This window comes from Penicillium longicatenatum, assembly GCF_028827895.1.
Source record: "Penicillium longicatenatum strain IBT 33135 chromosome Unknown contig_3_segment0_segment0, whole genome shotgun sequence".
NCBI lineage: Eukaryota > Fungi > Ascomycota > Eurotiomycetes > Eurotiales > Aspergillaceae > Penicillium > Penicillium longicatenatum.
This window is the reverse complement of record NW_026643121.1, coordinates 3,400,397-3,427,888: the sequence shown is the minus strand read 5'-3', so window position 1 is coordinate 3,427,888 and position 27,492 is coordinate 3,400,397. Positions and strand designations below refer to the sequence as shown.

General features: G+C 49.0%; 12 protein-coding genes across 12 annotated transcripts; 8 read left to right on the top strand and 4 right to left on the bottom strand.

The window, feature by feature from the left end:
* Positions 1 to 2,779: 2,779 nt before the first annotated feature.
* N7484_006634 (uncharacterized protein) lies at positions 2,780 to 4,838 on the top strand (the record flags this gene model as incomplete). Its single annotated transcript, XM_057117052.1, has 3 exons — positions 2,780 to 3,066; positions 3,134 to 3,298; positions 3,356 to 4,838. The coding sequence occupies 3 exons, from the start codon at positions 2,780 to 2,782 to the stop codon at positions 4,836 to 4,838; spliced, it is 1,935 nt and encodes a 644-aa protein (XP_056972935.1).
* A 505-nt stretch (positions 4,839 to 5,343) lies between these two features.
* N7484_006633 (alpha/beta hydrolase) lies at positions 5,344 to 6,183 on the bottom strand (the record flags this gene model as incomplete). The annotated part of the gene is made up of 2 exons (XM_057117051.1): positions 5,344 to 5,691; positions 5,758 to 6,183. 2 exons carry the CDS (start codon positions 6,181 to 6,183, stop codon positions 5,344 to 5,346), a joined length of 774 nt encoding a protein of 257 aa, XP_056972934.1.
* A 1,202-nt stretch (positions 6,184 to 7,385) lies between these two features.
* Positions 7,386 to 7,943, bottom strand: N7484_006632 (uncharacterized protein; the record flags this gene model as incomplete). Its single annotated transcript, XM_057117050.1, has 1 exon — positions 7,386 to 7,943. One exon carries the CDS (start codon positions 7,941 to 7,943, stop codon positions 7,386 to 7,388), a length of 558 nt encoding a protein of 185 aa, XP_056972933.1.
* A 793-nt stretch (positions 7,944 to 8,736) lies between these two features.
* On the bottom strand, positions 8,737 to 9,819 carry N7484_006631 (fungal specific transcription factor domain-containing protein; the record flags this gene model as incomplete). Its single annotated transcript, XM_057117049.1, has 1 exon — positions 8,737 to 9,819. One exon carries the CDS (start codon positions 9,817 to 9,819, stop codon positions 8,737 to 8,739), a length of 1,083 nt encoding a protein of 360 aa, XP_056972932.1.
* Positions 9,820 to 10,259: 440 nt separating this feature from the next.
* Positions 10,260 to 10,559, top strand: N7484_006630 (uncharacterized protein; the record flags this gene model as incomplete). The annotated part of the gene is made up of 1 exon (XM_057117048.1): positions 10,260 to 10,559. One exon carries the CDS (start codon positions 10,260 to 10,262, stop codon positions 10,557 to 10,559), a length of 300 nt encoding a protein of 99 aa, XP_056972931.1.
* A 1,008-nt stretch (positions 10,560 to 11,567) lies between these two features.
* N7484_006629 (MSF1 domain protein) lies at positions 11,568 to 12,311 on the top strand (the record flags this gene model as incomplete). Its single annotated transcript, XM_057117047.1, has 1 exon — positions 11,568 to 12,311. One exon carries the CDS (start codon positions 11,568 to 11,570, stop codon positions 12,309 to 12,311), a length of 744 nt encoding a protein of 247 aa, XP_056972930.1.
* Positions 12,312 to 13,473: 1,162 nt separating this feature from the next.
* On the top strand, positions 13,474 to 13,716 carry N7484_006628 (uncharacterized protein; the record flags this gene model as incomplete). Its single annotated transcript, XM_057117046.1, has 1 exon — positions 13,474 to 13,716. The coding sequence occupies one exon, from the start codon at positions 13,474 to 13,476 to the stop codon at positions 13,714 to 13,716; it is 243 nt and encodes an 80-aa protein (XP_056972929.1).
* Positions 13,717 to 14,913: 1,197 nt separating this feature from the next.
* On the top strand, positions 14,914 to 15,789 carry N7484_006627 (uncharacterized protein; the record flags this gene model as incomplete). Its single annotated transcript, XM_057117045.1, has 2 exons — positions 14,914 to 15,472; positions 15,527 to 15,789. 2 exons carry the CDS (start codon positions 14,914 to 14,916, stop codon positions 15,787 to 15,789), a joined length of 822 nt encoding a protein of 273 aa, XP_056972928.1.
* A 363-nt stretch (positions 15,790 to 16,152) lies between these two features.
* On the bottom strand, positions 16,153 to 16,671 carry N7484_006626 (uncharacterized protein; the record flags this gene model as incomplete). Its single annotated transcript, XM_057117044.1, has 1 exon — positions 16,153 to 16,671. The coding sequence occupies one exon, from the start codon at positions 16,669 to 16,671 to the stop codon at positions 16,153 to 16,155; it is 519 nt and encodes a 172-aa protein (XP_056972927.1).
* A 1,454-nt stretch (positions 16,672 to 18,125) lies between these two features.
* Positions 18,126 to 20,358, top strand: N7484_006625 (PPN1 endopolyphosphatase family protein; the record flags this gene model as incomplete). The annotated part of the gene is made up of 4 exons (XM_057117043.1): positions 18,126 to 18,232; positions 18,284 to 19,458; positions 19,524 to 20,253; positions 20,322 to 20,358. The coding sequence occupies 4 exons, from the start codon at positions 18,126 to 18,128 to the stop codon at positions 20,356 to 20,358; spliced, it is 2,049 nt and encodes a 682-aa protein (XP_056972926.1).
* A 2,807-nt stretch (positions 20,359 to 23,165) lies between these two features.
* On the top strand, positions 23,166 to 23,838 carry N7484_006624 (MARVEL domain-containing protein; the record flags this gene model as incomplete). Its single annotated transcript, XM_057117042.1, has 3 exons — positions 23,166 to 23,207; positions 23,279 to 23,545; positions 23,620 to 23,838. The coding sequence occupies 3 exons, from the start codon at positions 23,166 to 23,168 to the stop codon at positions 23,836 to 23,838; spliced, it is 528 nt and encodes a 175-aa protein (XP_056972925.1).
* Positions 23,839 to 24,543: 705 nt separating this feature from the next.
* Positions 24,544 to 27,043, top strand: N7484_006623 (RNA polymerase III-inhibiting protein MAF1; the record flags this gene model as incomplete). Its single annotated transcript, XM_057117041.1, has 7 exons — positions 24,544 to 24,554; positions 24,606 to 24,639; positions 24,713 to 24,830; positions 24,907 to 25,181; positions 25,561 to 25,579; positions 25,657 to 25,862; positions 26,051 to 27,043. 7 exons carry the CDS (start codon positions 24,544 to 24,546, stop codon positions 27,041 to 27,043), a joined length of 1,656 nt encoding a protein of 551 aa, XP_056972924.1.
* Between the last annotated feature and the right edge of the window lie 449 nt (positions 27,044 to 27,492).

The following is a 27,492-nucleotide window of genomic DNA, read 5'->3' as shown; positions in this document are numbered from 1 at the left end:
AATTCCCGATTGTACTTGAGAAAGGCAATATTGAACCTTGGGGGTTTGTGATATAGAATGATACCTTAGCCTAAATACCTCTACTTCCACGGTTCGATTATATATATGTATCCTTCGACCTAACTTCCCACATCTTGAATAACCTATTCAAGCAGAGTACTTGATACCTACACGACTCCAATGTGCATCCATTCTAAAAACCATTATTTTACGTTGAATGAATTGAGAAAAATAATCTTGGAAATGTTCTGGCTATTGTCATAGATAGCATAGGTGATGTTGGAAGCCTATAGCATCGAACTTGCGCAGATGTGGCCTCGGAATCCAACAAAAATAAAAAGCCATGTAACATTTATCGTAAGCATTTCATTGCATGCCAAGATTGTTTGAGCATTTTCGCCAATAAGAAGTTGCCAATAAAAATGTGGCTCTGACTTCAGGTATCAGGCATCTAAACCTTGAAAGGAATACCTCACAATAGGAATGCAAGCAAACCTTGAGCTTATTCAAGAAAAATCTAGATCGTAAACTTATTTAATATAATACGTATGGGTAGTTAGTTCGTGTCAATTGCCGTGTGATGTCATAAAATGTCCGTATAGTTGACATAGTTAGGGTAAATATCAGATTACCTAACTAGGGATGCTACAGCCCTTTCCTAACTCGGCCCATTGCCTCAAATGAGCGACCTGGGTGACATAATTATAGTTTATGTCAAATCTAGATTTATCCATAAGAGGAATCCTGAGATCGGCAGTTTTGTGCCTCACAATGGTTATCCAAACAATCTCGCATCAGCCTCGGTTGACCGCCACGTGTTTCAGGCACTGGGAGCGTGCTCAAGAATTTCAAGGTTCAAATTTCCGGGCCAGAGGCAAGATATTAAGTGGCGGCGACTATTGGCAAGACTGCATGCCCTAAGCCGATCCGATATGCAAGCGGAAATCGAAAAGTGACCAGCGGGCTAAAATCGTCTATCGAATCACAAGCGAGAGAAATAAGAGGCAACTGGCACCTAGGTTGTCCAATCGGCTCAGGCCGAAGCCGGAGTACGGAGTAAAGCGTCTAGAATGATTATGGAAGTCGGGACCGGCAGTTCAGTCACAAGGCAAGGGATCGGCCAGTCGATATGGCGATCTAGGAGCACGTTCCTGCATGACACGGTGGGGACTGCAAGGCGTAGCGAACCTGCGTTCATGTTTAACGGGCGTTAGACGCCTCCTACGCCTCCAAAGGGGCTGAACTAGTGATCTTGCGTTGCATTGACCACATTTAGGCGATCCAATATCAGGCAAATGGTCTCTATCGCATAATCGGGAGGATATTGGATATTGCGGCAAATCTTAGCTCCGGCGATTGAGATATTCTTGGCTAGGCAGCTTCAGAGCTCCATGGTGCGCATTCTTCGTAGCCAATCTGGGTCAGCTCTGCCGGGTGGGTTTTTTTTTGATATGCTCGTGTGTTCCATCTTGCCTAGACCGTGGGCCGGTGTAGGAAAGTCGTGTGCATGCCGGTGGCCCCATGGAAGCTCTCATGGCCCACGTTCCCGGTTTTGACGTTGACAACCGGGCAATGTCACTGGATCAGCGGATCTCGTGCCATATGGCTAGCGCGGCAGACGGAGGAGGCCGTAAAAGCGTAAACAAGCCGTAGGCGAGGATGTGGATGTGGATGGGGCGGGGACTCCGAGGATGGAATGGGCCAATAGTGGAGCCGAATGCGGGCAGCGCGGTCAACTCCAGTCAATGGACTCCAGAACCCCATGTGCTTCGAGCGAGCATTGTGAGTCGGGGAAAAAGTGGGCCCCCAGAGCGTGATCTGGATGCTCTCATTGGGCGACGAGATTAGATATGCGGGTCGATGTCTTAAATAAGGTTGAAATCTAGCACGGGGTGGCACCCGAGGCTCTGATTGGCCAGACGCCACAAGTATACAGAGTTTCGTTTTAGCACACACGAGCTGCGACGTTTGCAGACTCCCGTGTGTCGCATGCGAGCAAGCCATGTCTGTCTATGCCCAGGTGCCAATACTGCCAAGTTACGCCTTCGCGAGTCTTGGTGTTCTTGTGTTTTGCTTGTCTGTTATAAAGTTGATCTCAAGTATCAAAATCGATAATTGCATTGTAAACTGATGTTCCAAGACGAAGGAGGGTCCCCTAACGGGCGCAACGAACCCACTCGTTCCACGCATGTTTCCATAAGGGGGGGCCGAGCCCAGACTTCAATCATTCCTGCTCGTCTCAGATTACATGCGCGTGCTCTCTGTTCTAGAAGGGATCGAATTGCCACTTCGGTATTGGATCATTTTTTTCTTTTTTTCTATTTTCCTGTTGTTTTTTTTTATTCCAATTATTTTCGCCCCGGGACTACATTGATTAGCTGCATGGGTTGAGGGTTTCAACCACTCGCGTGCCTCCAATGCCACACTCGGTCAGTGCACCCGAGACGTCCCCGAATGGATCCAATCGACCCAGGGGACTAGTGCAGAAAGGGAGATTGTCCGTCTCCACTTGCATCGGAAATCGTGCTCGCGTACATGCATTCTATAGGCCCCTGGGCCTGGCTCGACTTCCGCCTCGTGGTTCACGTTGTCTAGCGCCCTGCTGGGTCTTTTTTTCCCGTTGCATCGCGCCCGGGTTTCGCCCGTCGTTCTCTAAGATAAATATGCCGTGATCTGCTCCTTCTTTTTTTTCCTTCCGTGTCGCTCTCTCCCTTCAAACCAACACCCTTATTAGCAATCCCTTGCTTCTAACCCATTTGGGTTCGACATCCATTTCACAATGGAGGCCCCTAAGGAAGTTCTCTACCACTTCGAGGAGATGGAGATCCATGAGAAGGCTGCCTTCGATGAGATCATCCGCCCCGCCGACAGCTATACCCCCGATGGTCGCTACTGGGCTGATCTGCCCGTGGGTGAGCGGGTCGGCTTCTGTCTGAAGCAGGACCGCGAGGAGATGGCTAAGGAGAGCGCCTGGCTCTGGGACATGATCAAGACTGATCCTCTGTCGCCCATCTCCCACTACTTCCGCAACTTCGTCTTGCCTGGTGCTGGTCTGGGTCTGGAGGGGTGAGTCTCGAGTCCAGAATATATACAATGCGGGGAATCAAGTAGCTGACAATTCTATTTTGATTAGTTACGTCCTTTTCTCCATCAGTAACGTCACCAGTCTATTCGACGTGTCTTACAAGGATTGCTGGAAGGGCACTACTTGCAATGCCAACTGGGTCGCTGCCGTCAGCTACATGGAGATTGTCGGTATCATTATCGGTCAGATTCTCGTTGGTTACCTCGGTGATGCGTAAGAGATCCTCAATTGGAATGATTCTGGCGCACAATTTGCTGACAGGAATTATAGTATCGGTCGTCGCTGGGGTCTCATTCAGGATGCTGTCATCATGTTTGTCGGTCTGGTCATGCTTACTGCCTCTTGGGGTGTTACCCAAAACGGCTGGGTTATCTGTTACATGTGGTCTCTGTTCTTCTACTCCATCGGTGTCGGTGGTGAGTACCCTATGACTGCCACCATTGGTATGGAGAACGGATACGGATCCGGCAAGGTCACCACCGCCCAGGATCGTCTTCACCGTGGTCGTACCGTCGTCGGTGCCTTCACCATGCAGGGTTGGGGCCAGTTCTTCAACCAGGCCATCCTCATTCTGCTCCTGCTGATCTTCAACGGTGGTCACTCCACTGGATTCTCCACCACTACCACCCAGTGGACCTACCGTGTTTCCTTTGCTATCCCCGCCGCCGGTACTCTGTGGCTCGTCTACTACCGTGCCTACCACATGCGCGCTGCTAGCAAGCAGCTCGAGGCCCAGAAGAAGAAGTCTTCCGTCACTGGATACGACACCCAGTCGCTCAAGCTGACCCTCAAGTACTTCACTCCTCGTCTCATTGCCACCGCTGGTGGATGGTTCGCCAACGATGTCTTCTTCTACGGTAACAAGCTCTTCCAGTCCAACTTCATCAAGGTTATCAGCAAGGACAACACTGTCATGACCAGCTGGCTCTGGACCCTCGCCAACGTCGGTGTCGAGATGGCCGGTTACTACGGTGCCATGTGGACCGTTGATAACAAGCTCTACGGTCGCAAGTGGGCTCAGATCATCGGTTTCATGATGTGCTTCATCCTCTTCGTCATTCCTTGCTTCAAGTACGACTACTACACCCAGCCCGAGAACATCCACTCTTTCCAGGCCATGTACTTCCTGTCTTCGTTCTTCAACCAGTTCGGTCCCAACTGCATTACCTTCCTGGTCGCCGCTGAGGTCTTCCCCACCCCCATCCGTGGTACTGCTCACGGTATCTCCGCTGCCGCTGGTAAGCTTGGTGCCCTGATCATCGCCATTGTCAGCTCCTACACCACCACCCAGCAGCGCTTCTACATTGTGCCCTGGTTCGGTCTGTTTGGTGCCCTCGTCACCTACCTGTTCCTCCCCGATACCACCGGTCTTGATCTCCGCGAGCAGGAGCGCCGCTGGCAATACCTCCGCTCCGGTCGCGAGGCAGACTACCACGGTCCTGCCGTGCACGCCAAGCACTTGTCCATCTGGGAGCGCTGGACCGGCAAGGGCAAGTACTACGATGCTGCCCTGGACTACAAGATGAAGGTCGAGGAGTTCCGCGGTGAGTGGGAGACTGCTCAGGCCTCCCGCTCCACCGAGTCCGAGTCCGGCACTGAGATCTTCGACGTCGATGAGAGTGTTCTCTCCGGCTCCATTCACAAGTACTTCGAGCGCACCAGCCCGAGAATGGAGGCCATGCAGAAGGACAACATTGACCACCTTGTCCTGCCCGCCGCTGCTTCTGATGAGAAGACTCTCTCCCACGAGTAAGCGGTTCAAAAGATCCCCGATCATACGCAATTGCTGCACCTGGTCCCCTCCAACCTGGATATATCTGTCTTTTCTCTCTGAACATATTTCTTGGAGCATGGACAGTGCAGTTCTTGTATAATAATAATTTACTTCCTGGATGTCTGTTTTCTTCGAAGGCACGTTCGAACATGGGAGATTGTACAAGGATGCCCATTATGCTGTTAGAATACCCCGAATACCCCGAGTATCATCTTCTCCTTATGTTTATATAAATTACGCTTGGATATAGCAATTTCAAAGATTTGCATTCAATTTCAAACTTGCCCCTAAAATTTTAATACAGTACTACATCCTGGCATGGGACAGCTGCAAGGCTGCACTAAGCCCGTAATTATTCGATGATATAAGCCTCGTCCCATGCATTCCCGGAGCCACACCTTAATTATGGTTCAAGTCGCCATACCTTGTTCTTAATCTCCATGTATGTGAAGGGTACTTTAAAATGATATGTGTCAGAGATCTCTCAAGCTCTCTTTTCCAATCCCTCTTTCAAAGCAAGTTCCAATCCATCTGCCACTTGATCCGGCACGCTCAAGAAAGCAGAATGCGACCCATCCGCATTGTAAGTTCCCGGATTTCCCAACTTCTGAGCAAGACTCTCCTGACGCTGCAGAGAAACAGCCTGATCCTGATCACAGAACAGATAAAAAGACGGCATATCATGCCAAGGTTCATAAACAACCTTCTCAGAAAAGGCAGGCTTAGCATGAGGCTTGAGTTTTGAGATCGCCTGCTTCTGAGCCTCGGGCGTCATATCATGATAAAACATCGTCTCCTCTTGAGAAGAGTAACAGTACCCGTCGTCCGGGTTCTGGTGAGGCAGTCATGAAATTAGCCCTCTAACACGCTGGTATCACCTGTCACGCCAGTCTCTTACCTTCAACAACATCCAGGGAAGATAACTGCCACCCAGCATATCAACAATTGACATTCCCTTCGAAGCCACAAAGGCAGCCATCCAGACCACCTGTATCACACCGCCAGACAAACCTGCCTGTTCCCGTTGTTTGAAACCAAGACCCTCTACCGCACCTGCACCAACAAGCCCTCCATAAGAATGGTTCACCACGACAATCTGCCGTCCCTGCTCAGCCAAAGTCCGCAGCACGCTCTTGGTATGCGCGATATCAGCATACAAGCCAAACGACGGATCCGTCGCGCCAACAGAAACGTTCGGAACAGCCTCCGAGTCATGCCCGCGTTTGGCTAGTACATCACGGACAATGTCAAAGGTGTCAGGGGTATGCCAGGCACCTGGGACAAAAACAAAGATAGGTTGGGGATTCGGGTTCTTGGTAGCCATTGTTGGATCAATGTAGCGAAGAAGAACAAGATTCAATTGAAGCAACACTCATTCTAAGTCCGTGACAAGCCCGCTTGTACGAGTACGCTTAAACGGGAGGGGTGGCCATTGCGGTCAAAGTGAGTTTGTTGTTGGGAACTAAGAGCCCCACAAACTCATCCCCGCGCGGAGTATCCTCGCAATTGCTCTTCGCACAATAGCGGGGTGTTGGGTGCCCGTGGCAGTGTAACGGTGGACAATGGATATGTTCTGCCAAGAGCCCCCATCTCTCTAACGTGGCTAGATGATATAGACGTAGCCAGTTGCAGGGACAAATTCGCCGTGTCAGTCGGTAATATGATCTCAAGATAATGTAGATCCTATCCTAATGGGTAGGATAAGGACCGGTTATCCACGCTGGTGGAGGCGTGGAGGCTCCGGAGAGCCACACTGCTAGACCTAATGTGTAGATGATCGGCCGGTATATAAGACACCGCACCTGAATCAGCATCAATACTGACCTTACTTTTAGGTTGATTCTGCTTTATTGTGGCTTACTTTGATATTTATCCTCTCTTACTCGAATATGAGGATGTGACTACTTCGGATCTTTGGCGTATTTGATGACCTAATATAGTTGTGGCAGTTGTGGTGGCGAAGGCAGATATTCATTAGCATAATGTGGCACTTATCTCCGCAAAGCTCGGATGATGAGAGACAGGGCCATAGAGAAGGCATAAGCACTGACATAATGGCAAATTTGTGGTTGGTGATTATATAAGAGCGTTTGACTCTGTGGAATGTGGACACTTTAGCATCAATGCCGTAAGATGCGGCGGTACACCAATACGAAAGGGTTTTACTGCAGTCTGATTGATCGGGATCTCGGATGCTCGGCAAACAGTCTGACGGTATAATAAGAGAATTTCACCGGATTTAGCGAAGAGTTTTTTTTTGCTTTCTACGCGAACTCAATTTACTTTCAACCAGGAATACAGGGTGAATTGTCAAACTTTATTTGAAATTGAAATCTTGTTTCCTCTATATACAGGGCTGAGGTCTATATCTATATCTATAAGCGCATATAAAACAATCTTTTGTAAGCATCGGGGCATAGCCAGCATGCGACAATGAACAAGGAAAATGTAGAATATAATCCAGTCTTGAATGATCCTAACCCAAGCAGGAGATAAATGAAAGTATAAACACAGTAAAGATGACACTTAGCCCAGAGTCAGAACGTACTGGGCGCTGGTAGAGCACGAGTTGGTGTTGGTGTCATCAGGGTGCTGGTAAGAAGCAGCACAGTCGGAGTCACCAGCCTGGCAGGTAGCAGAGGAGCAGCTAGAGTCACTAGGGGTGACCGAGAATCCAGACTTAACGAAGTCGGAGTCGGAGTCGAGGTTGATGGAGGAAAGATCCCAGTAAAGTTTCTCACCCTCCTCAGTGTACTCAAACTGGAGGACGCTGTCCTCGCTGGTGGAGGTGGACATCTTGATGGAGATACCGCCACCGTTGGGGTTGGTCTGCCAGTTCTCGCTGTAGGAGTCACCACCGGTGCTGATGGTCTGCATGTCACCGGAGTCGGCGGATGTGCTCCAGATGTAGACGTCGGTGTCCAGATTGTTGACGATCTGGACGCTGCCGGAGCTCGACGAAGAGGAGCTGGCGCTGGTGCTAGTCGAGGTGGAGGTAGCATCGCGGGCCACGTTGTTGGGGCGCGGCAGGGCGGCAGCAGTGGCAGCAAGGATGCTGGTGACAAGAACGTTGGAGAAGTACATCTTGAAGAAGATTGAAATAGAAAGTCTTCAAATGAACGAAGTGAAAGTCTTCAAAGAGAGAAGAAGTGATAGTCTGTGACCGAAGGGCCGTCTGTTCAAAAGAAGAACAAGAGAATGTACGTGTCGAAAGACACAAAAAACAAAAGACTAGAGAATGAGAGAGTGTGAGAGACTGGACTGATTGAGAAACAGAAAGATCCATCTCAGGGAGACATGAGGTCCTATTTATCCCCCATGGTGGACCCGGCAATGACTGGAAACCGATGAAAATCCAAAAAGTTTGGGGATAAAGAATTTGGGGAATTCGGAAGAACGGTTGAGCAATAAGGTTATTTCGAGTGGATCCCGCGTGGAAGCCCAGGCGTTCTCGACCATCTTGTCATCCTCTGACGCCATACCATCGAGTTCTAGAATGTTTCCAATCCGTTCGCTCCACTTCAACGGTACGACATCTTGTTCGTCTAGAGCGGAGGCGACTTTGACATAAGCTGTCCCCATTTGGAGACATTTGGTTCTCCAAGGTAAGGTTCGCCTCTCATCATGTCGGTACCAAAGAATACAGGCGGCAACTTTTTCCTGGCGGTACCTGCCATCGGGATTCATAATACTAAGAAGAAACTTCTCGAATTTGGGGTTCTCGAATGAGACACTGTGTTAGGTCGGGTACCTTTTGTCCGGGTTCCTTTTCAACCTGGGGGGTTTCCAAGGTTCCAACTTCAAAGAAAGTAGGAGAAGGCTCTCGGGCGACTGGAAAATTCTGGTCCAGAAGGTACAGGCTCGCCCAACCAATGAATCAAGACCGTCCCCCATAGTCATCATACCCTCCATCGATAAAATTAGCCTGTCGGATCAAGCTGTGGACTGCCAGATGGCTGTGGCGATGCAGACCCTGATCATAGGGTGGCAAAGGGTAACGGAGTTCTTTGTAAATCGACTCAGGTCCTTTGCTTGACAAATCTACCAGATATTGCATGTCTTGGATAATCTTCTCGGCGGACGCAGAGTTTGCAAAGAATCGCCGCAGAACAGTCAGTGCCACATTCGCGCTCCCTAGCGCACTATCCAGATCAATTTTCACATCCAGATCTGGGGCGCAGGGAAGAAACAATGTTAAGCGGGTCGCGTGGTATGCGCATACCGCAAAGTAGGGCGGGAGTACGACTGGCGATGAGGACAGGTCTAGAACCCCGCGGATGATGCAATTGATGCTCAGCACATGCTCTTGGCACTTTTCCACGGCTTCGGCCCTAAGGCTGGGCTCGATGGAATTTGTGATTATTTTTGGTGCGGCGCCATTGTAGTTAGCGAGGAACAGCCGGTACAGGTCACAATGTGCTTGGTGCCATGTAATGGAGATTTGGAGATAGCGCACGAACCAGCGCGAGCTGGCCACCTGAGCTACATAGGCGGGGGCTGCAATCTGGTACTGAAAGGAATGCTCGACGTCTGCCTGGAGTCTCCACAGGTCGTTCTGGATCTCCTGGACAAGCCCGCTCAATTGCGCGAGTGGCTGTTCCGAAAGGGCGAGTTGCCGCGTAAGCCGCATGATGTCCTTCGAGATTTTGGAAATCCGAATGCAAGCTGAAAATAGATTGCAACCCGCTACTTGGTCGCTGTCTACCGATGGCCAGTGTGTAGCCGTTGTAAGTGTGGTCCGACCATATCGAAATGCTTCTTCTGAACTTGGAAGTCGCTGGTAGATGACAGCGTGTGGAATTGTTTCATACTCCGGAAGGCCCACAGAAAATGACCCATCAATGGAGCTGAGAGCCCACAGAGCTCGTCGACGTATCTCTTGGGCTAGGAAGCTTAGCTCGGGCCGTTCATGATTCAACCGCAAGGCAGTTGCCCCTCTAGCGGCTAGTCCAGCGAGCATGTAAGCCCGTGAGAACCGACCGATCTGTATATAGTATTGGATCACGAGAAGGAGGCATTACAGGCAAACAATACTAGGCCTCTCCAGGTGGTCCCAGATGTCCATTTCCACTTCGGAAATCCAACAGCGGGTCTTGTCTAAGGGGCCTGGACCGGATGATAAGACTTCTCTGGTGACAGCAGCGATTGACAGGCCCAAACTCCGATCAAGCATGCCATTTTTATGTTGTTTCCGGATGGAGAATTCATGCAAGAAGGCATATGTCGGAATTGGGTAAAGATATTGGAAATAATTATTGATGCTCTGCTCAAGTTCATCTCGCTGAACAAGAGAATTCGATCTGATTTGATGATCATCAACCACTGTCGGATACTTGGGTAGTTTTTGAGAGACTTGCGCTGACTCTTCCAGTCCATGAGATCGAATTGTATCAAGGTCTGATGGCCCCTCAGTTGTTTGGTCTTGACGAGAACCCAATCTTGCCGGGTATCGACATCTTCTGTGACGGCGCAAGCAATTTGCACATTCAGGGAAGTCCCCTGAACAGCGCGCCTTTTCACGACGACAATCCACACATGCTTGGCTACCCCGGCGGCGCTCAGGATGCTCTAGCACTCTTGGATCTGCCCGCGCAGTCACAGGCCCAGTCCGTTTTTGAAAGGAGCAAGAGAATTGCAACCGCTCGCAATTCCCGCATCTGTCTTGCTGGCGGTCACAGCGAACCTATTGCTTTGTCTTAGTTCCATCTTACGCGTATAGATAAGACCGGCAGGGCTGGGCACCGAGGGATATACCTTTCGACATCGACATTGAAAGCATGGAGGGTGCTGGACACGGCCCATGAGGAGTTAGGTACCCGAGAAAGGTCAAGCTCTCGATATTTTTGAATCCATACAAATGTTATTTTTTTCAGCGATATAAGCTTGAGGTACCCGTGTAGGTGTATGGGCGAATTTCGCACGTGTCGAATGCATGTTGAGGTCAGGAGAATTGATGCTGTTTACCGGCAAAACCACGGCAACTTTTTTTGCGGGGTCTGATGCCATCCTCCACTAGATCACACCATTCAACCCATCTCAGTCCTTTTCACATTGACATGAAATATTCCAACGGTTCATCAACTGATTGTTGTTTAAACCTGCGTTCTGAGGTAATTACTCAGTGAACTAAAAGTAAGCAAATCAAATTTTCTCCGATGCATTTTCGTTTCTTAATGAGGCTAGGCTTACGGGTATATGTTCTGCCATTAGAGACCGGTCTCGAGATGCTGTGCCTATGTTGATCAAGTACCATGTACAATTCTGTGGATACTACACGTTTGTATTACTTGCGCTTGCTTGAAACTGGTTGTGTTAGAAAGATAGAAACACGGATGACTCTGGTTGATCTACATTAGGTTATTGGGTTAACTTGCATTACCGAGGTAAAACACAGGGAGCGAGAGTGTCTGTTGTGATTTCGACGACCCTTGGGCACACACTCATAGATAGGTATTGTGGATGCGGGGGATCTGCTTTGAAACCAGATTCCATACCATCATACGACCATGTATTGACCATCAACTTGGATCATGTCTACATCACCATTTACTATTCCCCGGCGGTGATAGGCCCGCGGCGCCCGGGTCATCTATTGATCCGGTCCCCGCTCGGTAGCTTTCCTTTGCCATTAAGAGTAAAAAGTCACGATCAGCCAATTCGTCCCCTAATGCCTTCGCCCCTCGCCTTCATCTCTATGAATCCACCATCATGAAATTCTTCGAGAACAAATTCACCTACGACTACTCCTTTCCTGCTGTCTCTCTCGCCTACTTCCTCCGCTATCCCAACCCTTACTCCCGCCATGTCCTCACCACCGACGTGATTGATCGCTACGTCGATCCCAACACCCAACGTCTGCATACCACTCGACTCCATCTCAAAAAGTCCAAGGTTCCTGCAGGAATCTTGAAATTGTTGCCTAAGGGAATGGGTGGCTCCGACAATTCCGGCCAGAGCTACATCCTTGAGACCACCGTCGTGGATCCGCAGGAGGGCTGGATGGAGACCGAATCCCGCAACATGGAATGGACCGGCATCCTCAGTGTCGTGGAAAAGCAGCGATACCAGCGCCTCCAAGCCGAAAATGACGTTCGTGCTCTTGACGGTCTCTCCATCGATCAGCGAGCCGAACAGACTACCGTGCGCACCACTGTGACTTTCAAGTCTCGTCTCGGACAGGGTAAATTGCTTGGCAGGAAGAAGGTGGACTCCACCGAAGCGGAAGATGAAGCCCCCAAGAAGGGCTTCTTCTCCTCTCTGTCCACTGCCGGCATTCAGCGGACCATTGAGCTGATCGGCGTGAGTCGCACTCGGGACGCCGTCTTGAAGAGCAAGGAAGGAATGAACGTCGTTCTGGAACGCTTGCGCAGCGGCGGCATTGTCGGTGTCCTGGAAGGTATGCGTCGAGACCGCGAGGCATTGGGACTCGATAAGGCCTTGACGCGTGTGTAGATGCACCCAACCGCCTCCCAAGGATCAGGTCTATTGCGACCCTGACGATAATTCGGCGACGGGCTTCTGGCAGCTTCTCCGTTTCCTTTTGAAACATTTACTTGCATCTTTTTTCATTTTCCAGCATGGAGTTCTGGCGTTATGGGCATCGATGGACACTCTCCCATGACAATATCTGATTTGGTGATTGATTCGAAAACGAAAACCACTGTACATAGCCACCCAATTTGGAAGGCCTGCATATTTCAAGCATTTGCTTTGAAGCATTGTATCATAAGGGCACTGGAGGATGAAATAGCCACTAACAAGTGTATCTGTACTATATGTTAACTTGTTCGTTATGCACTTTTATATCAACTGTCTCTGCTTTGATTGATCTAGTATATTCTCTAGTACTTCCAAAACGAACAACGTGAGCCGTGTGGATTCTTATTGTCCACTGTTTATGTTGTTCTAGGGTTTCGAATCACATCACGGGCCGAGAGGCGGGACATGCCGATGGTCTGTTTGATAACATCGCCCACGGACGAATGAATGCTAAGAATTGGAAACAGCGAAAAACTCCCACTATCGAGCAAAGATTGAGAGCGGCACCGCTCCCACGTGAACGAGTCCGGCATCAAGACCTTCCTCCTCTGCATGCCATGGCTATGAATACCATTCAGAACGTCCAATGTGCAGCGCTAGAGAACGCGGTCTGGGTGAACGATAAAAAGCCTGACATGCGGTTTCGCTAGAGGCCGTAACGAAATTTGTGGCTGTGTCTAATATCCACTTCCTCTCCAGCGTGGGTGGGTGCCAGCTTGCTGAGATTCAAACCCTTCAAATCATTACTTTCTCGGCTGACAATAGCATTGCACTGGAACGAGAGCGTGGACGCCAGTTGCTCGGCTCCATCACGGAGTCGCAAGCGGTACTCCGAGAGAGGGAAGAGATGCTCCAGAGGTTGACCAAGTAGCACGGCCTTCAATTGTTGTGTAATTATTGAGTGTATCTTTGATTTTTCTCTTAGTTTGTGGCGTCCGATACGAGCACATGATTATGCAGGATGCAAACGAATCAACGAGCTTGTCAGATAGTCATGTGTAAATCTCAATATTGATCAGTCTCAGAGTTTCGCTCATATTTGGCTTGCCCTTTTCACGGTTCGCATGGATACGAGATGGTGTCGGTGAATACGTTCATCAAAAATTCGCCTGCCAAGGGTTTCCAGTCCCGACTTGACCCAGTGATTCTCTGTGTCCACCAGATCCCGAAGACCCGCCTTTTCGCCAATGAGACACCCACCAGTCCAATCTATGACGCAGTTCGATATGCGCAAAGCCTCCTGTCGGAATGCGCCGAATCGACCGTCTTACGTCAGAGGATTTGCGATCCAGAGCCTATGGAGACCCCGAATGATTGACAGGAGATTACCCGATCAACGTCTCAGATCTGATACACTTGGTATCCGCCCAAAGACCCTATGCATTCATTTATTGCAGGCCAGAGACGACGTGCACCAAGGCATTTCTGATGTGACCATGCCAACTATGCCAAGATTGACCCCCCTGTAGTAATGTTTGGGGCGAAAGAGGAAGAAAAAAAAAAATCTCGCGTAGGTTTTGCCCAGCCTTATTCCCGAGGTGGGCCATCTTGACCTTAGCCGGAGTCCACTGTTTCATTTCCCACTTCCGCGATAACAATGGGTAGATCTATTCTTGGTCTCACGCGAGTCATACGAGAGTCGCGCAGTTTGTGATACACAGGGTTCAATAGCGCCACCAACAGGAAGGGGGGTTGGGGCCACAACAAGGGTCCTGTAGGCCACCACCAAATGGCAAATGGACGCCCTAGCGAGAGACTGCGGACCCATACCGAGACACACACGCGCTCTGACTGGTCAGACCCTGCGAGCTCTGTAACCCTGACTTGCGATCGCCGCCTCGATTTGCCTCTTTTGTCCAATGCAATGCGGGGACCGGCACTTAGCGTGCTCTCTTCAATTCCTCAATGTGAACCTATCGGTGACTTACGTTCCTGTGGGCTGCAAGACCCTGCAGCAAGTAACCCCGAGGTACTCCTGAATGCATGAGAATGCTCGGGAGAAATTGGTTTATTTATTTCTCTCTGCATGGGTTTACCCTGCGTTGAACGAGGCTCCGGTTCCTAATTTTTGTCTTTTTTCTTTTTTCTTTTTTCCTTTTCTCTCGTACTCGGAAGCTCCGATTCCCTTGGTTCTTCCCTTTATCCACCTTGGCAAAAGACCCTTTTTTTTTTTTTCTTCGTTCTTGACTCCGCAACTGGGATTCCATTGGTGCTAAGGAGGATCCGCCGATTAGGGACAGGGTCAAAATATCCGCTCAAAAGTTCCCTGCGGGGGCTATTTTTCCTTGGAACTCGACCCTGCGGCCTAATTTATTAATGAGCCGTTGGATTGTCATTTGATGTTCCTTTTCCCGTTTCTTCCTCTGTCATAATCCAACCCGCTTTGCCTCCCCCCCGACCGTACGAAGAGGATGACCCTGGAAAACGCTGCCCGGGCCAATCACTCGTCGTTCCTGCGCTTTTAGAGGGCCTTCACGGTCGCTCTCGAGGACCTGATCCTCTCTTTTGAGTCGCCATGGCCTCCTGTCGAAGGGTTGGACTCCTGTCCCGGTCCTGGGTCTTGGTGGTCGCCTTCACCTTACTACAGTGCGGCTCGGCCCAATTCTGTTCATTCTGGAATAATGGTTGTATCGACCCGCTTGCCCAGACCGCTGTGGCGTTCAGCTTCCCACCTCTATTCCTCGACCCTATCACCTTATTCTACTCCTTCGACTCCAGCTCCTCCGGCAAAGGCGAGGGCCCGATGACCAAGACGGCGTTCTGGCTCGGATACCAGGATCACAACATCAACCCCCACGTCGTCGACACGAACCGTACCTCCGAGATTGCTCTACGAGTTGGAAACTTGACAGGCACACCGATGGGACCAAATAATGGATGCGATGGTATCTGGGGTGGACATTGTTCTCACGATATCAAGACTTCGTTGCAAGCGACCATGTTTCAACTGGCGACCTCTGGCGATTATTATCACCAACCTTTAGCGACCGCCTTGGACCAATTCATGATGACACCACCAGAGCTACCATCCTGCGGTGCGCCCGTATTCGACGTCGCCGCCATCCCTGTGCAAGGTACGTCCGGATGATATATTGTTGTCGAATTCTGAACTAACTCTTTGCTCCCAGACTTTGCCTATGAGGAGGCTCCTTCTCAGGAGGTTACCGTTATGAAGACAGGATCGAGTCATCACCCGTGGCAGGTGTGGTATCTTGATCATATGACAGATTTTCAACAAGCCTCGCAGGTCGCGGTAGGAATTGTCAGTCGTTCCCCCAGCTTTGATAGCCACCCGCCGCTCAGCCCCGACGATATTCAAATCGAGCTCGTCTGCCTTCAGGCACCCCAAGGCCCACCCACAGGATCCGGATCCCCGGAGGACCACGATTGAGATCGATCTGGCCGAGGCCTTTCTCTTTAGATGGTCCATTGATCTCTTTCTCTTCTAATCGACTTTATTGTCGCCGCCGGCTTTCCACCCGGTGCCAAGACTGCGCTACTACACTGACAACTGGCCAAGCATGCATGCCAAGCAGTCCTCAGTTTGAAACATACCCGGTCACCACTATCCTTTTTCTACGAGATGTAACGTCTCATGTACTCCAGGCTTGATTATTCTTGCTGTGACCAAAGGCTATGTACAGACATCCCTGCAAAACACATCCTCTCATCCCGGAACATAATCCCAAATGTCTTGGCCCATGCCAGCACCCGCCATTTCCACATCGCGACGTGGCCTCATCCCACCACTCGCCTACAGGGTAGGCCAACTATTGTCGGCCGGCTTCAAATCACCTGCACCCCGGAAATCCTCCAAGATATCCGCCTGCTCACTCAACATATGACGATCTGTCTGGATACCCAGCTTCGCCAGACCACGCCACCTTTCCAAATCCTTCGGGTTCCGCTTGTCGCCGTGGGCTTCCTCGGCCTGTTCCCAGTGGCCCTTAGAGAAGCCAAGTAGGGTGGTGATCTTCCGTCGCGGAATGTCGTATACTAGGGAACAGACGGTTCCCGTCTCTTCCAGCCAGTTGCATTGCCACAATTCGCCCGGTCGAATACATTGGTATTCGGCCGCTTGGAAATTGATGCGACCTGCCATCGGTCCGCCATGGATCGCATAGTTGATGCGATCTTCATTTTGGAACCACATCTCATATCGCCATTTCTCTGGGTTGCCGTGCTCGTCTTGTGCTGCGTAATCATAGATCAGATGCCGGTCGCGCAGGTCGGCATCGAAGGTGGAGCCTTCAAGTGAAGGACGAACGGGCATATTGAATGTGATTCTCGATTGAGTTGGTGCAGGAATTGATTTCGGATCTAATAAATCATAATTCCATGGGATATACTCTTCACGAATATCTTGAAACCTCGATCTTAATAAATATCCTTTTTAACTTCCGCACGGATGATTTCTTCGATTCCTCTGCCAGTGACGTCCTCGGTCCACTCATGTACCGCGCCCCATCCGGTCCGTAGAAACCCATTTCGGCACTTGGCACGTCATTGACTTCCAAGGTCGGAGATGGGATATGTAAGGTGGTCCAGTTTCGACGGAGATTAAAGCTTAGCAAGTCGATCAAATAGCTCATCTGGGATCATGGTCTGGGTCAAGTGCTCTCAATCAAGATTTAAAGAACGGCGGCAATTGTATCGGCAATATTCCTTAGTCAATGAAGACCGGAATTGCCGGTGTTTTTCCATTTCAAGGCTGTAATCAGTATCCACAACCGTTATAGGTCCCACCTAAAAGTTCATCGCCCTGACGCCTATCTAGCTCGGGTGACATCTCAATCCTATGCTTCTCGATAGGGAAGCGCACTGGCATTCAGGTATGCAGCGATCACTAATTAAACGAATAGGAAAATTTGGGTACGAATCGTCGATCATAGGAAAAATTTACAAAATCTGTGATCATGGTAGTCTATAGCGTTATGCATAGAGGTAGATCCTGGAGAAGTCCGCGGGGTGTCAGTGCTTGGAACCAGATCCCCCAGGACAGGGGATGTGATCTCAGTTTCAAGGGCCACCTCATATGCATCACGCCAAAAAGATTTGAAATGATCAGTCCTCGATGTGATTCGGCTATCTGGGGGGACATGTATATCCACACTTATGACGTAAATGTACTACCATAAGGGGAAGATGTTTGGATCTACTAGGTGTTTACCCTTATTCAGCCTCGAGCTGAAAAAAGATTAATCTGAGTTCATTTGTTTGGAGGCCTCAGGTAATGAAGATATAGAGTGACACTTGAACAAAACAAGCTTAAATGAGAAGCTATGTATGTTTGAAAGCAATTCTTCTTACGACACCTGTCGCGGGAATGTCTCCAAGATGTGTCAGGGCCACTCCTGACAAGCAAGTATTTTGGAACAGGTCTTGAGCTCCTTGCATAATGCTGGTGCAGGAAGGGTCAAGAACATCCGCTATGGAGTCAGGTACGATGGCTGAGCACCCAGATGGCTGGCGTGGCAGGAGAGTTTGAGTAGAAATATCAGTCTCCGTTGACTAGTCGTATACTAGTGATATCAAAGTGATCCCATCCAACTCATCTCAATAGGCAATTGCTGTTGGTGCTCTCCTTGGCCACTCCCCTCCCCACGTGGCTCTGGAGAACGTGGCTCTGGAAAATCTTAATGTTTACATTTCTCCTCATCTTCTTCCTTCGCAGGAAATCTCTCTTTCTGATTTCTCTAACTTCGTCAACCTTGCAATTTCTCCAACATGTTGCAGGACTTGGTTGGAATCATCGCCCTGTTGAACGCCACGGCGCCCTTCCCTGGGGAGGTGTCGTACGTCGCAGCACCGGGATTCCCAACTTCTGCTTTCGCGTACGATCAACTACTTGGATTGATATCAGCGCATTGCTAATGGTGTGACAGATCGTACTATGTCTCGCCGGCCTTGCCAACTCAGGAACCTCAACCCATTATCTACGACCCAATTCTAGACTACAATTACCCTTTTGAGTTGACTAACCCCGATGCCATTCCCGCGGGTAACGATGAATTGATATTTCCTCCACCTCTGGCAGACTTGTCACCAGACGAGGGGCAGGCTTTCATCAAAGCCGTGGTTACCAATGTCACAAATGTCATCAAGAACAACACTACCGGAAACCAATGCGACAGATGCAAGAGAGCGCTTGCTGCAGCCAAACCTGCTGCTCTGTTTACTCCAGCCATGGCTCCGAAGGCCATGGTGAGTCTTTGCCAGGCGTTTAAGTTTGCCTCCAATGAGGAATGTGAAGAAAAATACGCTGCTCATGCAATGGGCACCATCTGGACCCAGGTCTTGGCGTTTGCAGACGTCGAAGGCCTTGATGGTCAGTACATCTGCCATGCACTCAAGAAGAGCTTCTGTCCTCAGCCCAATACTCGTCCATTTGATACATCTGACTGGTTTGCTAAGCCCAAGCCGGTCAATATCCAGGCGCCGAAGGCGAGCGGAGAACGAGTAAAGGTGCTCCATATGTCGGATTTCCACCTGGATGCTCGATTCGCCGTGAGCTCCGAGGCAAACTGCACATCATCCCTGTGTTGTCGCAGTGACAATCACAATGAACATTCAGAGGATAGAGTACTTGTTCCTGCAACCCCTTATGGGAATTTCAGATGCGATACTCCATACGATCTCGGCCTCGCTGCTCTGCAGGCTGTGGGCCCACTGACTGGTACAGGAAAGGACCACTGCGATGAGAATCTGGCATGGACCATTTACACCGGGGATCTGCAGTCGCATGATCCAGAGCTACAGATCTCTCGTGAATATCTTGAGTATACCGAGACCAGCATCTTTCAGATGTTCAAAGAATATCTCACAGGGCCCGTGTTTGTTACCCTAGGGAACCATGACTCGGCCCCATCCAACATTGATTCACCTCACAATCTCCCGGGGCGCCTTGGTGAGCAGTCAAGCTGGAACTATGACCATGTAGCCCGTCTGTGGCAGCATGAGGGCTGGATTAGCAATCAGACTGCAGATGAAGCGGCAACGCACTATGGCGGCTACTCCATCAAAACTCACTACGGACTGCGCATTATTTCCATCAACACTGGTATTCCCTTCCTGATTTCACATTTTGATCCACATGTTCCTCCATATGCTGACAAGGTCGCACAGATTTCTGGTACAGATCAAACATCCTCAACTTTATCAACACGACCAACCCCGACAACTCAGGTATGTTGGCCTGGATGACCAATGAGCTACAAAAGGCAGAGAATGCAGGCGAGCGGGTCTGGATCATCGGGCATGTCCTCAGTGGATGGGATGGCTACAACCCATTGCCTGACCCAACCAACCTTTTCTATCAAATTTTGGACCGTTACTCACCACATGTTATTGCGAATACATTCTGGGGTCATAACCACGAAGACCAATTCATGGTGTACTATGCAAACAATGGAACCACTCAGAACTCAGAAACCGCGCTCTCAACTGGCTGGGTTGCGCCCAGCGTCACACCTCTGACCAATCTCAACAGCGGCTTCCGGCTGTACGAGGTTGACACCGGTGATTTCAACGTCTACGAAGCTTACACATTCTTCAGTAATGTGTCGGATTACTCTTCTCTCAGTGATACGGGCCCAATCTTTCAACTTGAGTACTCCACTCGTGATACATATGGTCCAGCTGTTGGGTGGGACAAGCGAGCACCTCTGAACGCCACATTTTGGCATCGTGTCACCGAAGCCATGGAGACTGACCTGAATCTGGTCACTCTACAAAATGCTCTGCAAGGAAAGTTAAGTGTCAAAAGCCCTATCTGCAACACTGTGGCGTGTCAAAAAGCCAAGATCTGCTACATGCGTAGTGGCAGTGCTGGATTGGGCTACAATTGTCCCCAAGGGTAAGCTACTATCACATGCTGTCTTTTTAAGCATCTATCCAATGAACATTGCTCACTTTACTTTTTAGGTACGGCTCCGTGCAGAGCGCTTTCACAGTGAATTAAAGCGAGTCAGTTCACATTTCTCACATTCCCATTCGGTTTGCTCAGGACATTTTTACATACGGATGCATTTTTTGTTGGCGTACTCGGCGGATGCGCCATAGAGGATTTTCTTGTGCCTAATCTTTGATAGTTGCTCTTCCTTAGGTCTGCAATATCCGTTACGAATATTCATAGAGAACTATTACTATTTCCATTGACTGCGATTCTTCGTTGCATTTACATCTTCACAACCAAGCCCTTCTCTTCACTACTGAAAAGGCGATATTTATGCAACCAACTTTAGGCGTCTAGCAAAGCATGCTACTTAATTTGCATATCCATTGCAACAAAAGCTATCGCAATGATTTATAGGAACGGTACAAGGAGAAAGAACCCATCACCGTCTATGACTACCTATCGGAGATCTCCAAAAACAGGTACCTGAAGATCTCATATCAATGATCATGGGCCATATGCAGGTGAAGAGCAGAGTCATGTGATGCTAATGATAATGAGATCAGGCTATCAAATGTAGATCATCAAGACGTATCTTCATCATTTGAACCCTGTCCTATATACAGAATATTACCTCCACATTCCCCCAAGTAATGCGGGGAAGGACTGGCAAGAAAACGCTTCTTGATAAATCAAGGCTAGCAGATGAATAAAAATCGAGATACAACAGTCAGAGTGCATAAGTGGTTGCCCACGGGTTATGGATGGATACCCTTGCTTCCAACTCATCCCACATAATAGATACATATGCCCAGTCGCTTTCTAATTTGTTCTAGAAACCCTAAAAATAGGTCCACCTGCCCATTAAAAGATATAATTTCCTTCCTGGGTCCAATTCATGATTTCGCCCTTGTAGTAGATGTTTCAAGGGTTCCTATTGATAAGATTAACATCTAGTACATGCGATTAAGAAGGGTCATTTCCTTGCCATTGATGTACCTCTTGTCACGCATTGAAGCCATAGAGAGCTGAGAGGAAAAGCAGGAAATCCAAAAAGGCTCTCCAAAGCAGCCACAGGCAGTTGAGTCGCTGTTGATCTTCTCCTGGTGTGTCTTCCTTCTCGTGGTCCTCTTCCTGGTTGGCGTTGCTCTGTTCGTTCTGCATGTTCATTCTTTTCGCTCTCCTTCTATCATGTGAAGACTTCTTTAATGCAGCAATCCTCTTCGAAGATTGTCTCTTCACTCCCTTTGGAGTCTCCCAAGCTGAATGAGAGGTTTCCATTGGGCCGTTGATGGTGAAAGAAGAGGAATCTCAGAATCTCATCTTTAAGATAGAATGGATTTCAGATAAGATAGAAAGGTGGTCAAAGAAAGGACGTGATTGCAGGGGTCCACTGATGAAAACAATGCACATTAAGCAAAGAACTTTGCCATAAGAAGAGTCGGGGTGCTTAGTACCCATGGTGATTTATGAAGAAATGATACGTTACGCAGATAATCAGTACGCTGCGCAAGACATCTATGGATATGTGCAAAGAAGGGACGTATAGTCACTAGGCACTCGTGGAAGAATGCGAGTTATTTATAAACCTACATAGTAAGAGATTTATCTCTACTACTCGTCATATTTGCCCGGTTCAAGGATTTACCATTTTTCGAAAATCAAAGTACTACATATCATATAATACTCGATTAAGATGGTTATCTCGATAGTCATAAGCGCTTTTGAATTATTCAATGAAAATGAAACTTTTTTGGCCTAGATTTTCAAGGCTTTCTTTATATTTCTCCTGTGTTGACATTTGAAGAATGCCGCTAGAGCTGCGTGATTGATGGGTGGTATATATCTTCAGTCCCGCAGAATTATGTGTAGCAAGGCACCATTTTGATCACGTAGTGTAAGTAAATCAAAGATTTTGACTGGAAGCATTATCCTATCGCAAGCTTAGGCTATTTTTTATTTATCTCTCATAATCGAGACGGTCGCATACATTCAAAAAGAGTAACAAGAAACCTCGGGAAGAAGTCATGAACTAGTACCTAAGGGGAGTGGCAGACCGTTTGAGACTATAGATTTAATTTATGTTTTAATTTCAACAGCTGGTTCCATAACTCAGTTGGTTAGAGTGTGGTGCTAATAACGCCAAAGTCGAGGGTTCGACCCCCTCTGGAACCATTTCTTTTTGTCAATTCTTTTTAACCTTCATTAGTTTTTGCGAAAGTTAAAGCTTCTTTTTTTTCGACCAAACTTATTCTTTCCCTTTTTTCATCCTGACCATACTTGGACTAGCCCTATTCAATTGAATGTAAACTATACGCTCTAGCAAACTGCCACTAACTTGAAGTGCAACTATACATACAAATGAGCTCGTGCTCTTTATTCTCGACACAAAATACACGCTCTAAACTATAGATGGAAGCAAGGGGTAGGTAGATACATACTTCCTGGTTGATGATCCGGTTTCCAAGATCACCGTACATTTGTAAAGGGTACCCGCATTTCGGCCGTGTGGGGTATCAACCACTGTCACCTTGGAGCACGAAGATCTCTGGACGTGCGGACTCATTTGGTCATCGACCAAAAATTGCGTTGCAAGATTTTCACCTGATCCTGCCCCTCCTTCGAAGCCCAATCAGTCGTGGTGCCGCCAGTTCCCGGGTGCATCGGTGTATGAATGCATGACGTAGCGAGTCTGGAGCTTGGCCTTTCTATATCGTCATCACCATCCTCCGGCCTATCCGCCATTTATTAACTACATCCCTTAATCGCCTGCCATAATCTTCTATCTTTCCACAGATATACGATCAAATTTTGTACTGTACCTTTCCACTTAATACACTCAACCATATTCTACCTCTTCGAAATCAACTATCATGGGTTTGCGGGGTATTCAGTTGGGTCTGCGCGTATGGGAGGTATGATGCATATTCCAAAAATCTGTCTTTTTTATAGAAAGAAAAAAATCGCTAATTTTGAGCTTGCATAGTTCGTATGGACTCTCCTCATCATGTCCCTCATCGGTAACATGATCAACGAGGCCATCGCCGGCAACCCAAGCTCGATCAACTACACCATGTTCGTGTCGGCATTTTCTATGTTCACGCTGTTCTATTTGGTGCCGGCTTCCTTCAGTTCCGACTGGGCCATCCACCCGATCATCATGATCATTGTTGACGTGCTCAACAACATTTTCTTCTTCTGCGCGGCCATCGCCCTGGCTGCGAAGCTGGAAGTTCACTCCTGTGGTAACTCGGTATGTTGATATTTGAAAAAAAAAAGTTAAAAGAACACCATACTCAGGACCAAGCGACTAACTTCTTTGTCCAGTCGTACACAAGCACCAATGAGATCACCAACGGCTCCAACAACCCATCAAAGCGTTGCCGTGAGGCTCAGGCTAGTACTGCCTTCCTGTGGTTTGGCTGGGCTGGGTACATGGCCTCGACCATCATCTCGGTCTTCATGTCCCGCTCGGCCAATGTGAACATGCGCGGTCGCACTGGCAGTGCCCGCCGCCCTGCCCGACCCAGCATGGCTCAGGTCTAAACCGGGACTAGGAAACCTAGTTGATGAGGTTTCTGGGTCGGGATAAGTGGTGGTACCTGATGGTTTTTGGCCAAGTCAGCGTTCCCTGCCCGGCCTGGATCTCCTGACTGTGATTGATATGATGAACATGACCATGAACGGATGGACATGACTTTGATAATGGGTACTCGGGGTGAGGTTGCGGGATCGGTGATTGCCGGCTTCTTCCTTTACCCCGATGATTCGAAAAAATGAAAAGATACTTGTTTGGGATCTCTATTCTGTGTTCGAAATGGCGTATTTTGGGATGTGTTACTATGTTTAATAATACCTACTGGTTTAATATTTGAGCTTCAAGCTTTACATTGAAAACACGAGAAGAATCTATGGAGCTTATTTTGAGTCGAAAGGTAGATCTAGTGCTTATGTCTGTCAACTGGCTGACGTACATATGCTTTTGTGACTGCAAGTTGACTCATTCCCGAACCGTGCGCAGAACACAATTCATAATTCAATTTGAACCTCCAGGATTTCTAACTCCTCTCTACTTGATCATCTTTCTCATCTCCTTTGACTCCCTTCGTTGGTTCCTGTTGGTTAGGGCTCAGCGGGGCACGTCTCTCCCCTCTGCTCCACTTGCGAATAATTTCTCCAGAGCTCGGATCCGCCACGGGTTTCGACACCCCTTCTCCATCCCTTTTCCGTTTCCCAACTCACCCCACCATCATGCCCATCAAGTGAGTTCTGGAATCCGTTGATGTAGCATTCATCTGTACTGACCCTCTCAGCTATCTAATTCTCCTGTCCCGCCAGGGCAAAGTGGTGCGTCTCCCTCGTGGCCCACCCTTATTCCCGTCCCTCATTTAAGCCGACTGACTTTTTTCTTGTACCTCAGCGCCTAGCCAAGTGGTTTACTACTCTCTCTCCCAAGGAGAAGGCCAAGATCATCAAGGATGTGACCCAACTGGTTCTGTCGCGTCGCACGCGCATGTGCAATTTCCTCGAATACAAAGGTGGCTTCATCCTCTATACCCCCTCTATATACCCTCGAGCTCCCATTGACGAGGGACTAACGTGGATTGCCTACAGACTCCAAGGTCGTCTATCGTCGTTATGCCTCTCTCTTCTTTATCGCCGGATGTTCCTCGACCGACAATGAATTGATCAGCCTCGAGGTGGTCCACCGCTACGTCGAACAGATGGATAAATACTACGGGAATGTGTGTGAGCTGGATATCATTTTCAATTTCCAAAAGGCGTACTTCATCCTGGACGAGCTGTTACTGGCCGGAGAAATGCAAGAAAGTAGCAAAAAGAATGTGCTCCGCTGCATCAGTCAACAAGACAGCCTGGAAGACATGGAGGTGAGTCTATCCCCCGAGAGCTGTTCCTTCCCCTCAACTACCTCGATGCTCCCCCTTTTGAATTTGAATGGCCTCTTTCATGCAGCATGGGACTGCTGAATGAAACAGACCATTCAATTTCCATCTCACCCCTTTCCCACCCCGGCGCAATCGGGCTAATGCTCTTCTGCCCCAGGTTGAGGAAGATGTGGTCACAAAGATTATGTAGTGACCTTGGAGAGATTCTTGGAATTTGATTTTTACATTTGAAGTTTATTTATAGCGTTTGTTTTACTGATGAATACCAACTGTGCCGATTCAGGACCATGAGGACGTGGCGCGCAACTTGGACCGAGTTGGTCTGTGATGATGACTGATAACCGCCTGAACCATGGAATAGGTGCAACAGCGTGAGGTCAGTGCGTGATCTCACTGGCTTAGACCAGATCCACGTGACACCCGGTCGCAAACCCCCCCTCTTACAACTCATCATCAGGTGGGAAAAGGCAACGAGAATCCCCTTCATTCTACCACCAGCAATCCCTCTGTCTATCTTTGTGTGGTGCCTCTCGCGCTACCTACACCGCTGTTCCGACTGCTTGCGGTTACCTCCGATCGGCAACCACCTCCGTCTCCGGCGCGACCATCCGCGTTATCTCTCCCATCACCCCAGTCAACTCTGAATCGCCTGCGCTAGTCATAGTTATACCAGCCATCGTCAGTTTATTGGAATATCGCGACTGGACATCCTTATCGCCCAGTGTTTCACAATGAAGGTTCGTTGGTGCTTCCCCTTGATCGCCCCGGTCGCTACGGTGACCTGATCGGTGTCCATCGCTCCCCAACCCCTCATCAATCATTCATTGATACTCAAACGTTTGCATCATTAGTTTCTCCCCCTGCCAGAGTTTGAGGATGTCACGGGTTCTTTGAACTTTGATACAGCCGATTGCCATATTGTTGGTGCATGCGATCTGTACACCACCAAGGCTGCCCGATCCGACCGGAAACTGTACAACCACATCGAACAGTCTCTGGAAGCCCAATATGAATCAATTCTCCGCTTATCCGCCTCCTTATCTCCTCCCAATGCCCACGATGCCGCCGAAGCCTTGAATCTGTCGCGATCCAGCCCCTTCGGCCCCCTGAGCGAGCACTCCAGCCGTCGGACATTTGCCTATCTGATCGCGACCCTCAATGCCAGTCATCCTGACTATGATTTCTCTAATGTGCTGCGCCCGACCGATTTCCGCCGCGAGCGTCATCTTAAGCGGGTCATGAACACCGTCAACTCCACCCTTTACAACCTGCGACCGCGTGAGTCAATCGACCTTTCTCCATCATCTCCGGCGACCCTCTCCGGATCATACAATTCTGGATATGCCTGGGGCCCGCGGATGTGGAGAATTATGGATGAGCATATGTCCTTGAAAGAGTGCTCGGTATACTCGTATTCACCTGATGAGGACGCATCCGACTCCGATGACGGGGCGATTTGGAGTCTGCACTACTTCTTCTTCAATCCGCTGCGCAAGCGTGTCTGCTACATTCATTTGCGCGCAATTCCAATTCTCAGCCATACGCCCCCCGAGGAGGGCGTTGCTACACCGACTGGCAAGCGCACGTTCGACGATGGATACCTTACACCCGATCTAAGCTCCAGCAAGCGTACCCGCTACTGGCTTGGACCCCGTGCTGAGTCATCGCTTCGTCACAGTGAGTCTGATGATGATGATTTGGACCACCCACCGCAGCCCTCGCATCCGATCTTGGATGAGGATGATCACTACATGCTCAGCGATGAGGAGATTCAATCTCGCTCCGGTCATAAGGGCATGGTGCGTGCAATGAGTGAGGAGATGATGGATACGATGGAAGTCTGAGTTGATTTTTTTTTACCTTATTTTCGTAATGTTCACTCCGTTGATCGGTAGTTCTCTGTTTTGGTTTCCTTTCTGGTGTTCGGATGGTTTTCGTTGGACTTGGGGGCGCAATTCAACCTGCATATCTCTTATTCCCGACGGGCGTTGGGCAAGAGTGACATGCAACACGCCTCTATATTGATGTTGCCCTTTTCAATTCGTGTTAATACGCTTTAATGATATCTTGTTCAACAACTGAACTGGTGAAGCTGGTGACCAGCACTAGTATTGTTTGGTGTAGACAGATGACTGTTATGTCGGTGAGACAAGATCCAACCTTGAACAGAACTCGGGGAGGTACAATATCCGTAAGTACTAGGGCTTGCTATGTAACTTCACATCCCATGATGCTATAGTATACATTGTAGGTGGTCCGTGCGCCAGATGGGGAAAGCTGTCCATTCTCCCCG